General features: G+C 39.7%; 1 protein-coding gene across 1 annotated transcript; it reads left to right on the top strand.

Moving 5' to 3' along the window:
• The first annotated feature begins 378 nt into the window (after window positions 1-378).
• LOC135475299 (uncharacterized) lies at window positions 379-11594 on the top strand. Its single transcript, XM_064755140.1, has 4 exons — window positions 379-502; window positions 1947-2298; window positions 2798-3000; window positions 7533-11594. Exons 2-4 carry the CDS (start codon window positions 2028-2030, stop codon window positions 7581-7583), a joined length of 525 nt encoding a protein of 174 aa, XP_064611210.1. The 5' UTR covers window positions 379-502; window positions 1947-2027; the 3' UTR covers window positions 7584-11594.
• Window positions 11595-15949: the final 4355 nt, after the last annotated feature.

Below are 15949 nucleotides of genomic sequence, written 5' to 3'. Positions count from 1 at the left end.
AGACTACCGACGCTGGTTGCAGTTTCTATACTGCATGCCGAAAAACACAACGCTCTTTAGCACCCCATATGGTCAGGTCTCATATATAAGCCTATATATGATTCACTTCACTTCAATTGGTTTTCGGCATCCTGAGATTTGCTGGGTCAATAACCACGTTATGTGCCTTTCGGAGTTTCGACTCAAAACGGGATTCCCCAGCAGAATTTCACTTCGGCCTTTGAGGGAATCCCAGATAGGCTGTATTCTTAGCATAAAAGATGCGAGCACTGAGCGCATGTACAAATCTTCTGCCGGTTTGGAGGTTTCGGTTACATACAACAAAGGTCCTGTAAGCGCCGGGCGATTATATGATCCGTCCCCAATACATGTTGGCCTATTCTTAGTACACAGTGACAGGTGACAATCAGTAGCAGTTTACGGCGGTGATTGTCCGCCAGGGGGCGTTGGGTACAGAGGTCCGTTTCACCTGCGAAGACAAGATGTCTACAGTTATAAACAGGTAGGAAATCTACAGGTAATTGGCGAAGTTTGTCTCCGATCGGATTACGTGACTGTGTCAACACGCTTCCACACTTAGAAGAAACTTGATATGATATTGGTTCTAAATTTAAAGTTATATATACAACTACATAGGTCTACCTGACAATGTCAACCTTTCGTTTAACTCTAATTGTACTTGTAGGCGTACAGAGTATATTTAGAATTAAACACGTAACACTTAATCAGCAAAATATCGGGGTTTAAAAATTGAAGAAATTAGTCTTGGCTATTGATCAGAAAATATAAGCCAAATGAGAATCACAGACGGCTGATTTGGTGAGGTATTAAGAGAATTAAGCTCTGTAGGTGCACAGTATGGCTATTTAGGCACATGTATTAGGTCACGGTTATATACACACCAAATTTGCGTGGTTTGACTAAAATCATGACGATAAACCCAGACAACACAAAGTGCTGGAGGCTTCCATGCAGTCAGAATATAGTATTTGACTGCTTTGCATGACAGGCCCCTAATTTGTGTGTGTGGGAGGGGGGGGGAGTAGATACCTTCGATCAGCTGGTACATACAACTCACAAACCTCCTGACTGCAGCCAATCCAGCAGTAGCTGGACTCACATATGTTTATGTACATGACTTTGTTGTTACAGTTCTAGGAAACTTTCAGCAAAACGCTTAAGCCCTCTTGGCTAAAGAAGGGGGAGGGGGAAGGGGGCTCATCAACGTATGTGTGGACATAACACTGCTTTTCCCTCTATTTTAACAGGGTCATTAGAGATTTATGGAAAAAGAGGAAAGCAACTTGAACTAATTAGCGGTCACCTGTCAGTCACATGTTACAAGGCTCCCACCCCTCCATGAATAACCATTGTCTGATTAGTCTGCAAGCTATCATTCCTTCCATTTTGATTGGCCTTTACAATATGCAAATTTACCATATGGCACCAATGAACAAAGGAGCATTGTTGTAAACAATATAGCAATAAGTATCAGGCAGTGGAAAATGATCAGACTTGTTGTGAAATGAAAATAACATCAAGAAGCTGTCTACTGCCTTTCTAGTGATACCTTAATTCTTGTGATGTCAGATGAACTTGTCCGGCTCTACTTGAGGATTTCTATAACTCTTTTCAGTGTGATCATCATCTTAGCTGGTCACTTGGACTGTGCAAAGTTTCATGGTCGAAAAACTTTTACTGGTAAATAAAGCTACGAGTACCTGACTTGGTAAAATAACAAACACACCTGAACCAGCTGGTAATTCTGTCTGTGATAATGAAGAAAGTTGGGTAAAAAACATCACAATCTTCAAATCATAGGAACAGACGACGTTTATAAATGTACAAAAACACATGGGGATGTTTTACCAAAAAGCTATTTCCCTGTCGGTCTAGTCATAAAAGTCATCTGTTTTTTTTTTTTTATTATTATTTCTGCCAACTAGTGTTTTATCACTAGTGGGGGAATCCGTTGTCAAGGTGACGGACCAAGATGGAGACTGTTGCTAAGCCATAAAACATGCACAATGGTGGTTGATATTGAAACAAGGACAAACCTTCCTTTAGCCAATGGGACTGATGCAACAGAAGACCCAGGGGATACTCGGGTGCCTACTGTGTCCAGAGACGCATTCACTTTGGCGGACTCTGTGGCAGCAGTCACAATTGCCATCCTGGCCTCCACAGTGCTTATCACCATCATTTGTATCATCAGACTTTTGAGGAAAAGAAGACAACAACAACAAGGAGAACAACTCAACGGAACACCAGCAGTGTATGCAAGCACATTAGGAGCAAGTGAGTCAGATTTTCTACATATAATGTTTTGTTTTGCTGTGGGTTATTTTTTTATTTTTTTTTTTTGAGTTTCTAAATTTTTTTTATTTCATTGTTTTGTTTCAGTTATTGTGTCAGGACTTTCCTTTCAAATTTGTTTTGTTTAATCTTCATCCTTGTTTGAAGAACTTACCACAAACTTGATTATAGATTCATTTGTTTTATGTCATCAGGTGAGTATCTCATTTGCATTGCCATCATTCCTTAAATGCCCTAATCTGTCAGAAAGAGTAGATTGGGTTGGTAGGGAAAGGATTCTTTTTATGAAGCTTAACGAAAAAGATGGGCAATTTAAAAAACATAAAATTAAGAGAAAAAATATTTTAAAAATCACGTTAACAGCCCAACTTTAGGGTATGGCTCTTGCCAAGGTTTGCTGTGATAATTCATTCCCACCTTCCCCCTTTGTGTTAATTTCAGGTAAAACATATCTTGCTATTAAAGAAACCTTTTGTTGTAGATGTGATGGCGTACCATAATTTGCAAATCCAAATGCAGAATGACCCATCGCCAAGTTGGGAGCCAGTTCAAGTACAGCAGGCTGATACAGCGCCCCATACACCAAACACAAATGAACCAACGCCTTCCACCTCTTATAGCAATGACGATGAAGTCCCAGTTATTAGCATAATTAGTATTCATAACAATATCCAACAACAACAGGTAAGTCAAAGCAGTCACTGAGGCTGGGTTTGGTGTCACATCAGATATGTGTTTTGGTGTGAGTACTCTGTCGCTGGGTGTGGTGTCTTATCGGATAGGCGTTTTGGTGTGTGTACACTGGCTGGGTGTGGTGTCACATCTGATATGTGTTTTGGTGTGAGTACTCTGTCGCTGGGTGTGGTGTCCCATCTGATAGGTGTTTTGGTGTGAGTACACTGGCTGGGTGTGGTGTCACATCAGATATGAATTTTGGTGTGAGTACTCTGTCGCTGGGTGTGATGTCCCATCTGATAGGTGTTTTGGTGTGTGTACACTGGCTGGGTGTGGTGTCACATCAGATATGTGTTTTGGTGTGAGTACTCTGTCGCTGGGTGTGGTGTCTTATCGGATATGCGTTTTGGTGTGAGCACTCTGTCGGTGGGTGTGGTGTCACACTTCTGATAGGTGTTTTGGTGTGTGTACACTGGCTGGGTGTGGTGTCACATCTGATATGTGTTTTGGTGTGAGTACTCTGTCACTGGGTGTGGTGTCCCATCTGATAGGTGTTTTGGTGTGTGCACACTGGCCGGGTGTGGTGTGCCGTCTGATAGGTGTTTTGGTGTGAGTACTCTGTTGCTGGGTATGATGTCCCATCTGATAGGTGTTTTGGTGTGTGTACACTGGCTGGATGTGGTGTCACATCTGGTATGTGTTTTGGTGTGAGTACTCTGTCACTAGGTGTGGTGTCCCATCTGATAGGTGTTTTGGTGTGTGTACACTGGCTGAGTGTGGTGTCACATCAGATAGGTGTTTTGGTGTGAATACTCTGTTGCTGGGTGTGATGTCCCATCTGATAGGTGTTTTGGTGTGTGTACACTGGCTGGATGTGGTGTCACATCTGGTAGTTGTTTTGGTGTGAGTACTCTGTCGCTAGGTGTGGTGTCCCATCTGATAGGTGTTTTGGTGTGTGTACACTGGCTGAGTGTGGTGTCTCATCTGATAGGTGTTTTGGTGTGAATACTCTGTTGCTGGGTGTGATGTCCCATCTGATAGGTGTTTTGGTGTGTGTACACTGGCTGGATGTGGTGTCACATCTGGTAGTTGTTTTGGTGTGAGTACTCTGTCGCTAGGTGTGGTGTGCCATCTGATAGGTGTTTTGGTGTGAGTACTCTGTCGCTAGGTGTGGTGTCCCATCTGATAGGTGTTTTGGTGTGAGTACTCTGTTGCTGGGTGTGGTGTCCCATTTGATAGGTGTTTTGGTGTGTGTACTCTGTTGCTGGGTGTGGTGTCCCATCTGATAGGTGTGTTGGTGTGAGTACACTGTTGCTGGATGTGGTGTTACATCTGATACATGTAGGTGTTGTTTAGTGTGAGTACATTATGGCTGGATGTGGTGTCGTGTCTGATAAGTGATTAAAGAGTGCACTGTGGCCGGGTGTGGTTTCATGTCTCATAGGTGTTTTTGAGTACACTGTGGCTGGGTGTGGTGTTGTGTTTGATAGGTGCTTTTGAGTGCATCATGGCTGGGTGTGGTGTTGTGTCTGATAGGTGTTTTTGAGTGCACTATGGTTTGGTGTGCTGTCATGTCTGATAGGTGTTTTTGAGTACATCATGCCTGGGCGTGATGTCATGTCTGATAGGTGACGGTGAGTACACTGTGGCCGGGTGTGGTGTCATGTCTTATAGGTGTTTGTGGGTGCACTGCAGCTGGTTGTGGTGTCATGTTTTCGAGTACAGTGTGGCTGGGTGTGGTGTCGTGTCTGATAGGTGTTTTTGAGTACACTGTAGCCGGGTGTGGTGTCACGTTTTTGAGTACTCTGTGGCTATGTGTGGTTTCGTCAGATTGGTGGTTTTGGTGAGCATACACTGTGGCTGTGGTGTCATGTCTGAAAGGTGCTTTTGAGTACACTGTGGCCAGGTGTGGTGTCGTGTCTGATAGGTGTTTTTGTTGAGTACACTGTAGCCGGGTGTGGTGTCACGTTTTTGAGTACTCTGTGGTACCTCATGTCTGATTGGTGGTTTTGGTGTGAGTACACTGGCTGTGGTGTCATGTCTGATAGGTGTTTTGAGTACACTATGGCTTGGTGTTTTGTCATGTCTGATAGGTGTTTTTGAGTACACTGTGGCTGGGTGTTGTGTCATGTCTGATAGGTGTTTTGAGTATATCATGGCTGGGTGTGGTAGTGTGTCTGGTAGGTGTTTTTGAGTACATCGTGCCTGGATGTGATGTCATGTCTGATAGGTATGATAGGTCTTTGTGAGTACACAGTGGCTGGGTGTAGTGTCGCATTTTTGAATACACTGTGGCCGGGTGTGGTGTCACATCTGATAGGTTTTTGTGAGTACACTGTGGCCGGGTGTGGTGTCACGTCTGATAGGTCTTTGTGAGTACACTGTGGCTGGGTGTGGTCTCGTGTCTGATAGGTGTTTTTGAGTACTACACTGTGGCTGGGTGTAGTGTTGCGTTTTTGAATACACTGTGGCCGGGTGTGGTGTCATGTCTGATAAGTCTTTGTGAATACACTGTGGCCGGGTGTGATGTCACGTCTGATAGGTCTTTGTGAATACACTGTGGCTGGGTGTGGTGTCACATCTGATAGGTCTTTGTGAGTACACTGTGGCTGGGTGTAGTGTTATGTCTGATTAGTGCTTTGGGAGTGAGTACACTGTGTCTGGGTGTGATGTTATGTCTGATAAGTCTTTGTGAGTACACTGTGGCTGGGTGTAGTGTTATGTCTGATTAGTGCTTTGGGAGTGAGTACATTGTGGCTGGGTGTGATGTCACGTCTGATAAGTCTTTGTGAGTACACTGTGGCTGGGTGTAGTGGTATATCTGATTAGTGCTTTGGGAGTGAGTACATTGTGGCTGGGTGTGATGTCACGTCTGATAAGTCTTTGTGAGTACATTGTGGCTGGGTGGTGGTGTTATGTCTGATTAGTGCTTTGGGAGTGAGTACATTGTGGCTGGGTGTGGTGTCATGTCTGATTAGTGCTTTGGGAGTGAGTACACTGTGGCTGGGTGTAGTGTTATGTCTGATTAGTGCTTTGGGAGTGAGTACATTGTGGCTGGGTGTGATGTCACGTCTGATAAGTCTTTGTGAGTACACTGTGGCTGGGTGTAGTGTTATGTCTGATTAGTGCTTTGGGAGTGAGTACATTGTGGCTGGGTGTGATGTCACGTCTGATAAGTCTTTGTGAGTACACTGTGGCTGGGTGTAGTGTTATGTCTGATTAGTGCTTTGGGAGTGAGTACATTGTGGCTGGGTGTGGTGTTATGTCTGATTAGTGCTTTGGGAGTGAGTACATTGTGGCTGGGTGTGGTGTTATGTCTGATTAGTGCTTTGGGAGTGAGTACATTGTGGCTGGGTGTGATGTCACGTCTGATAAGTCTTTGTGAGTACACTGTGGCTGGGTGTAGTGTTATGTCTGATTAGTGCTTTGGGAGTGAGTACATTGTGGCTGGGTGTGATGTCACGTCTGATAAGTCTTTGTGAGTACACTGTGGCTGGGTGTAGTGTTATGTCTGATTAGTGCTTTGGGAGTGAGTACATTGTGGCTGGGTGTGGTGTTATGTCTGATTAGTGCTTTGGGAGTGAGTACATTGTGGCTGGGTGTGGTGTTATGTCTGATTAGTGCTTTGGGAGTGAGTACATTGTGGCTGGGTGTGGTGTCATGTCTGATTAGTGCTTTGGGAGTGAGTACATTGTGGCTGGGTGTGGTGTTATGTCTGATTAGTGCTTTGGGAGTGAGTACATTGTGGCTGGGTGTGGTGTTATGTCTGATTAGTGCTTTGGGAGTGAGTACACTGTGGCTGGGTGTGGTGTTATGTCTGATTAGTGCTTTGGGAGTGAGTACATTGTGGCTGGGTGGTGGTGTTATGTCTGATTAGTGCTTTGGGAGTGAGTACATTGTGGCTGGGTGTGGTGTTATGTCTGATTAGTGCTTTGGGAGTGAGTACATTGTGGCTGGGTGTGATGTCACGTCTGATAAGTCTTTGTGAGTACACTGTGGCTGGGTGTAGTGTTATGTCTGATTAGTGCTTTGGGAGTGAGTACATTGTGGCTGGGTGTAGTGTTATGTCTGATTAGTGCTTTGGGAGTGAGTACATTGTGGCTGGGTGGTGGTGTTATGTCTGATTAGTGCTTTGGGAGTGAGTACATTGTGGCTGGGTGTGGTGTCACGTCTGATAAGTCTTTGTGAGTACACTGTGGCTGGGTGTAGTGTTATGTCTGATTAGTGCTTTGGGAGTGAGTACACTGTGGCTGGGTGTAGTGTTATGTCTGATTAGTGCTTTGGGAGTGAGTACATTGTGGCTGGGTGTGGTGCCAGAAAACGTGTTTTTCAGCCTGAGGATTCTGTCACCATGTGGTTAGTCACCCATAGTAGATATATATTTATTCCTCAGCTTTAATGGTACGGAAGTGCATCAAAAACCAATCAAATACTAGTATATAGATAAATGGTTTCATACCAGTATCCAGTACTATGTTAATGAACAACAAAATTTTCACAGTAAAAATGATTTCACTTAATCTTCGATTCTTATTTTTCAGAACATCAATGCAGGATATTTGTCCGATAATGCTGACCAATCAAATGGCTGAAACAAAACATTCTTCATAACCAATAATGTGGGTATCTAGATATATGCATATGTATGTATTTACTTGACCAATCATCATGAGTGAGAGGATCATTTGGTATACCTTATTCACCAGTTGTCTGAAAGGAAAGGATTGGTTGCTGTTGCAAACCTGCTGATCTGCCTACTGATATTTAATCTTTTCTTTAACATTTATATAAATGTATTATAAGGCCTGTGGCTGAACTTTGTAAATAATATTTTAATTTTAATTGTTATATAAGCATGTATCATTCCATAATAAATCTGCTGTTATTCCATAAAGTGCAAACTATAAAATGTGATATGTGTATATACTCAACCAAGTTTGCATGTCTTTTAATTGTGAATATTTTGCTTAATATCTTATGTACCTGCTGGTATATTGGGTGATATTATGTGTACAGGGTATAAACTGTGATACTTATTAGCGGATATGTGCACATGTTCTCCAGAACTACCGGTAAAAAAATTGCAACAATATTAGGCTATACTTTAATGTTTCTGTATTTAGAGGGCTTAGATTTTCAAAACAGAGACCCTGTAAGCTACATACATGTCATATACATGTATGTGTCATGTTTTCTGAGTGAGTATCCTTTGAGATGAATCTTTTATCATAATCTGAATTTTGTCTTTCTACATTTCTGAGTCATGCATTCATACATCATGTAATTATTCCCAAGTAGAACTGAAAACTGTTGGCACGATATAAGTACATAAGTCTCTAATCCAAAAGTAATTTTATAAAAACATATCACTAGGAACAATTTTTTGGTACTATCAGGGACCTAAGGGACCAATTGTGCAAAGCCATTTTTGACCAGAGTCAGAGTTTGATAGGCACTTATTTAGGAAATTATTGCTAATCGTATGCATTAAAACACTGAACAAGTGTTATGTTAAGACAGATATGTAACAGATTTTGCCCAGGGGTAATAACCTGTGAGTTATGTAGCAGTTTTCAGTCAGAGATTGTTCTGTAGATTAGGCATCCTTAAGGAATGTGCTTATAACTGAGAATTAATGGCACAGTTGAATTACACTGTAGCTGACATCAATGACACAATTGAACTACACTGTAGCTGACATCAATGGCACAGTTGAACTACACTGTAGCTGACATCAATGGCACAGTTGAACTACACTGTAGCGGACATCAATGGCTCAGTTGAACTACACTGTAGCTGACATCAATGGCACAGTTGAACTACACTGTAGCTGACATCAGTGGCACAGTTGAACTACACTGTAGCTGACATCAGTGGCACAGTTGAACTACACTGTAGCTGACATCAATGGCACAGTTGAACCACACTGTAGCTGACATCAATGGCACAGTTGAACTACACTGTAGCGGACATCAATGGCTCAGTTGAACTACACTGTAGCTGACATCAGTGGCACAGTTGAACTACACTGTAGCTGACATCTTTGAACATTGTGTCTATGTGTGTGAATTATAAAGTCATTCACCTAGGATCGTATCCGTCATGGTTACATGGAATTTGATTCATGTCATATATTGACCATTCTCAAGGGTAGAATGGTTTTTTTTACTTTTTCAAAGTCAACTTTGTAATTTTAAAAACAATGATATCATTGCCAAACATTATGGTCTGAAATGTTTAGCGTTTAACCTTTGATTTAGAATGTTTTACAAAAGCACAATTTCCTTTCTTTTTCACAAGTCAGTGTGGAATTTGTGCATGTTATGTTTGCTCAAGAATCATTTTCCTCAAGTAATTTTGGTGATCATATAATACTAACCTTTTCTCAAGTTAGATATATGCTTTTCTTTGATATTTTACTTTACAGTAGTTGATGTTTGCTCATCCATTTCCGAGGTTCTACCTTGGCCACTTTTCTCTTGTACCGGTATCAGAAAGACTTTATTTTTTTTCCATACCTCTGTCTGTGCTTTCTCATATATACCTCTCTGCCCCACATCTCTTTTTATTTTTGTGTTGATTATATGTACATGCTTACTGAGTAGACTGTAATAATTTCACTGAACTTCAGTTTGGTCTCCTCAGTTGTGATAATTCTGAATTTTACTTCACTGCCATCATCATTATCCAATGTGCCTTCATTTACATGTACATAAAAAGGGTTTTTTTTTGTTTTGTGAAAATAGTCATGCTTCAAGGCACATTATGAGAAAACTGATACTAGTTTGGGAAATCTTGAGTCAGAATCAAACTCTAACAGTTGCTTGACTCAGGATCACTGATATTTTTGCTAAATGTAAATGTATGTCATTATAAGAAGGAATTTGTCTCTTCCTCTGCAGCTGTACAGCTGTAAATTCAGTGTTTTTACAAGAAAAAACAAACTGCAATTAATTTGAAGACAGAACTTCTATAAAACAAATGATAAATTAACTTTAAACAAATCTCAAATGTGAATTTTGTTTTAACTTATCACATTAGATGATATGAATTAAAACTTGGGTATTCCTGCCAAATATGCAAACGAGTTTGACCCATGACTTTTCATTTGTCCTTTTATATACAAATTTACTTACCAAAACATCATTATTTACACAGGATTGCTGTTAGTTACCATCATTTGCTTTATTTTGTATTTTTATACCATTATAGCAATTCTCATATGAAGAGATGGGATAATTTCAGATACATTCACACACGGACTTGATTTCATTTCTCATCCCTGTACAATGAAAACTTCATTTTTGTAGTCATTTTGCACAGACATGCATGCAGTATATAGTATTAGAACTTCAAAAGGTAGTTCAATTTTATCTGTTTGTCACTTGCATTCTTTCGTCAAAGGATTGTCTGCAATATCAGAATATACATAGTGAAGACATGCTGATGAAAACCAGGCTAGCTTACAGATCATGGAGTTGAAAGTATACGTGTAGGTAGTAATTGACACTTAATAGTGCTGGTACATTTGGCTATATTTGTTATGTGATCCTATGCAAACATTTCCTAGGAGACGTACCTGTAGGGCACCTATGCGCACATAGAGTTTGTACCTGTGAATGCTGATATTATGGCATGCACAGTTAACTGAATGTGTGAATGAACTGCTTTCCTTCACTATTGTGGAGCACATAAAATGTGCCTGATATTGCTCATGTTTAGTCATTATCATTATCATTATTATTGAATAATTTGTCAATTTCAACATTGGGATTATATTAGCGGAAGATTCATATTGCTTTGGCGTAATTAAGCTGATTTATTGTATGTAAATTTCGGTTCTTGCTTTGTTAATCGGGATTATGACCATAGGGTATTTCATCAACGTACATTCCAAGTTTGGAGATGCAGGCCCTCATTAACATATTGTTACAAAATTAGTTTATGTTTTACTTTTTTATTTTTTAACACACTGTCAGGAAACCATCACTTCTTTGATCTTTATGCTTCTTTGATTACAAGTAGACTACATGTAGGTACACATTACCAGGTGTGACGCAGGTCTAATTACTTTATGATTCCATTGGTGTTTTTTCACGTCCTACTGAAGAATATTTCACTTTAACGATGGCAGCAAGCATTATGGTGGGAGAAAAACGGGCAGAGCCAGGGGAAACCCATGACCATCCGCAGGTTGCTGGCAGACCTTCCTACTTAGTAGCTTTGAGGAGTCTTGCTGGCTCATTCAGCTAGTATGTCAGTCTCTTACTAGTTCAGTGGTGGCTTGTTGTCAAGTACAAACAAAGAGCAGCGGTCACGTACTCTTGACAATCAGAGTTTTCTCCACCCTTAAATTTTATCCAGCCAAAACTGAAAATTACTTGTTTGGTTAAACTAGATTAATCTTGGGTATTGGTAGCTTTTTTATGTCCCATGTGGGAGAGTTTCTCAGTACCTTGCCTGGGAACATCTGCCTAGCTCCTTTGCCCATATAATACTGACCTCCCTTGTACACGTGAAACATTCTTGAGTATGGCGTCAAACAATAATCAACAAAAAGTAAATAAACAAAAAGCTGTTACAGATTATACACCTATATAGTGTACCACATACGTGTATTATATATATATATATATATATATATATATATATATATATATATATACACATGTACATCTACTTAGCATGTGATATATCTGTGAGAGATTATATTTGTACACAATATATGGTACAATATATGTATCGGTGAAAAGGCACAGAGAATACATATCCTCCTTTATAGTATGGTACATACCACATATCTGTTATATACAGGTTATATACATTGACATTACATAACTGAACAGTGAAGATACATGCAAATTGTAGGGTATTATTAAGCCGCTAATTTAGATTGCTTCAGAAAATATATTTTGTTATTTTCTTGATATTGTATGTATAGCAACAACAACCAACTAATCCATCAGTCAGATCATTCATGGTTTGGTATATGCAAGCTGTTCTACATGTACAAGTATGTTACAACCTGTTTTTTTGGGGGGGCCATGTGTTGTTTTCTTTCTGTTTTGTAGTAAATGCATTTACAGTGAATTCAATTTAAAGCATCAAGAAACGCCTTTCAGTATTAAAGAATACAAATCCCTCTCAAAACATCATTCATTTTAATTCCTTGAAACAGTTAATACATTGTAACATATAAAACAGTTAATTTAGAAGCCAGCTTTAGGGTAACTAGAACAGACATGAGGGCTAATGCACTGATAGCTAAAGCTATGTATACATGTATATGGGGTAGACTGCTCAACATTTGTTCAACAAAGTGACAGATTATTTTATTACAACATTTTGCCCCTCTCACATTGGTGGCATCTTTGTTGTAAATTGGGAAAGTTGCTGTATATAAAAGGCAGAGTATGAGATTTCTTGTCTCACAAATGTATTTTTATGTGATGACTTGTTTTGGGAAGCAGGTGTCCAGATATGTCTGCTTCAGGGAATAGCATAGCATTGTTTTCTCAGACTTATATATAAGCTTAATTGTGTTTTCATGATGTAAGCTCTATATTGAGGCATATATTAACCATGAGAGAGTAAACAGGACCTTTTTGTTTAAGATGCTGTCCCGAGGGATTTAAAATACACTTCTTCCATAATGGAGAAAAGATGTGCCCGAAATAAAGATCTCAGATCAGCTATTCAAAAAGCTGGACATCTTCTTGTTTATGAAATGAAAGATACAAAATTTCATTTCACTTCACAAACTTGGACAGTGAATGCAAGATTAACCAAGTTTTCCCGTGTAATGACCATTTAATATGTTAAATTAAATGCATCCACCCAAATTTTAAGTGCAAGGAATGCCCACTTTAAGGTTATCTAAACCTGTCCCTTTCATTTCTTGTAGCAGCCTTAATCTTACTCATTTGGCTAATGTTCCTGCCATGGTAGTTCAACCCCCTATGTGGGAAGGTCTGCCAGCAACCTGCGGATGGTCGTGGGTTTTCACGGGGTTTCCTCCCACCATAATGCTGGTCGTCGTCTTGTAAGTGAAATATTCTTGAGTACAGCGTAAAACACCAGTCAAATAAATAAATAAATAAATAATGGTAGTTCAAGCAGTGAGGCCACAGGCTCAAATCCCGCTCTTGCTAGATTGACTGTGGCTGTGGTTTGTCGGGTATCAGGAGAAAGGCAGTTGTTAACTCCAGGCACTTCTCTTCCCTCTACCTACATGTACATTTATAAAACTGACCATACATAGTCATATACACCTACATGTGGAAGTAAAAATTCGAAATTGCAAGCATTTAGTAAACACCATTTAAATCAAATTATTTCTTGTGGCGGAAACTTTACAGTTCACATTGATTACAAGAAGTGACAAAATTCCATGACCATGCAGACAGCGATAATTCTTGGATGAATTGAATTACAGAGCTACCTGAAAGACACCGATGACTTTTCAAAATATATTACAGAATATTATCATCAGATTTGTAAGGTACACTTGCAATTAAGTGTGGAACATACTAGTCTAAAACTGTATGAAAACATTCCTACTGTATCATGATCTCTGAAGGAACAGAACCAAACATTCCTGTCAAGATTAATTAGTGTGGTTGTTGATGCAGTGTCATAATTATGATTTTCTTTTTTCTAGCCACTCGATAAATTTCACCTTTTTTTTTCGAATACGTGTGTTCACCATGTTTTGTGGTGATTATTAAAAGTTATATATGCTGGGAATCAAAATGGTTGCCAGTGCAATTCCGTTTTACTATCTCGAATGCTTGCTGCTGGTTATGTATTTTGTACCATGAATGTTTATCAACTTGTAAAGTCATTGGGAAGATAAAGAGTATGAAAGACTTTGCATAAACTTACAACTGGAGCGTGACTTGAAACAACCTTTATTGCTTAGGTGAATGGAAGCAATAACTCCAATCAAATAACTTGAAAAAATGTTGGGAAAATGTATTTATGTATAAGACATGAAATAAATATTTTACAGTTATTTGTGACTTATTGCATTTTCATCTTTCCATATCAGGCTCAGAATCAACAGCTCATACATTTTTGTTCTTCATGTACACAAGCTCTCGGCCTGGCAAGATTGTTGGCCAGACACCAATAAAATAACAATTAAGAGGCAAACCTTTCCCACTTAAAGAGGCAAACCTTTCCCACATAAAGTGATTTGGGTGAAAGCTGTGTAATTTGTTGTTTGCTCCTCTCATTGCTATGATTTTTGTGAACAAACTGGTAACGTATGGATATTACGAGTGCATTTGCACCCCTCCTTCAGCAGTTCAGCTTGAGAACAACTGCCCAGTTAAGCTCTGGCAAGCAAGGCTATGGGACCCATGTAAGCCACAACCCTCCTCAAAAGTTAATGTGTCTTGAGATGCTTTTTACACAAGGTGTTGGAAAAGTTCCAGTTTTTATCCATATTCATCTGTCCACTGTGTCTTGGTTAGAGACTGACAGCTGCTCAGCTGTCAGGCAGTTTACTTGTTTTTCAGCAATATGATTGCCCTACAGCTGAAAATATGTGTGCAACGGGTGTGAAAGTTAATCAGTGTTTGCCAAAGGGTGGTGGTTTATTCTTTGCTCCAGTTTCCTCCCAATGTGCAATATTCTTGACCAAGGAATTCTCAACCAGGAATGAGCTTTCCTTTTCCTTTAATGTAACTTGATAAGCACCAAACACTAGCCAGTTACAATACTTATCCTAACATAAGGATAATGTGTCATCTGTTTATTTCTTTGAGGTGGTATTATTCAACAATTCACTAATGTGATATTTATTTATTTGATTGGTGTTTTATGCCGTACTCAAGCATATTTCACTTATACGACGGCGGCCAGCATTATGGTTGGAGGAAACGGGGCACAGCCTGGGGGAAACCCACAACCATCCACTGGTTGCTGACAGACCTTCCCACGTACAGCCAGAGGAAGCCAGCATGAGCTGGACTTGAACTCACAGCGACCCCATTGGTGAGAGGCTTCTGCGCTAACCAACTGAGCCCCCCAGCCACTAATGTGATAGCAATGAGGTTTATGGGCGGGGGAAAACCCATCAACTGCCACCTTTTACAAGGTCCCTGACAAGCGTGGATAAAATGCACAGGCCAGCTGCAGATGGATTTCAACATACAACCACGTAAGTCAGGGACTGATCAATTGTAGCAAAAAAATACATACTTCCCATATTCATCTAAAAGAAAGAAAAAAACTTAACACTGATTCTTAAAAGCATAATTATTTTATTCTGGAGACCAGAGTCATGAAATTCAATGGATTTATAAAATTAAAGTCAGACAGCACAGTAAACAGTCATACAGATACATCTGCTATCTCAGCAAAATTCAACCACTAATCTTTATATATGATATAATTGTACAAACTTTACAAAATGCCTGTCTAAAAGACTGTATGATAACAGTATTTCTTCCACTAACAAAACTAACTCTCGCTGCTTCGGCTTAGTTTAGGTTTGTCACGTACATGGCAAAAGGCAGTGGTTTACTATTTGCTTTGCTTTCCTCAAATTTAAATGCCGTCAAATGTTTGGATCGTAAGTTTCACCTCATGGACTCCACTTTTGTATACCTTTTTCATCACATTACATTATTAAGTTTACATGAACAAATTTTTTTCACATCACTGACGACATTGTGGTCCTTGAAGCCCGTGCACTTTAGTATATCTATTTACACTTCACATCATAAAATTTTGTGGAAAAAATCTAAAAAAATGTATAACAGGTTTTCCCATGATGCTGATTTCACCTTTAATATTTCTTTGCTTTCAAGAACAAATTTCAAAAACAAATAGTATAACCTCAATCATTTTTTCCGATGTGCTCGGTAACTAGAAACCAAATTCTGATCAGGAATTCTTACATTGCCATCGGACATGCCATGTTAGAGAAACCGGAAAAATGATGAGGTTT

The sequence above is a fragment of the Liolophura sinensis genome, chromosome 9, assembly GCF_032854445.1.
Source record: "Liolophura sinensis isolate JHLJ2023 chromosome 9, CUHK_Ljap_v2, whole genome shotgun sequence".
Taxonomy (NCBI): domain Eukaryota; kingdom Metazoa; phylum Mollusca; class Polyplacophora; order Chitonida; family Chitonidae; genus Liolophura; species Liolophura sinensis.
This window is presented reverse-complemented; position numbering and strand designations above follow the sequence as displayed.

Excerpts from the sequence above, each read along its gene's own strand:
- LOC135475299 (XM_064755140.1), top strand. The coding sequence starts at position 2,028 with ATGGTGGTTGATATTGAAACAAGGACAAACCTTCCTTTAGCCAATGGG. Across the intron at positions 2,299-2,797 it reads TGCAAGCACATTAGGAGCAA|ATGTGATGGCGTACCATAAT; the intron begins GTGAGTCAGATT and ends CTTTTGTTGTAG. Across the intron at positions 3,001-7,532 it reads ACAATATCCAACAACAACAG|AACATCAATGCAGGATATTT; the intron begins GTAAGTCAAAGC and ends CTTATTTTTCAG.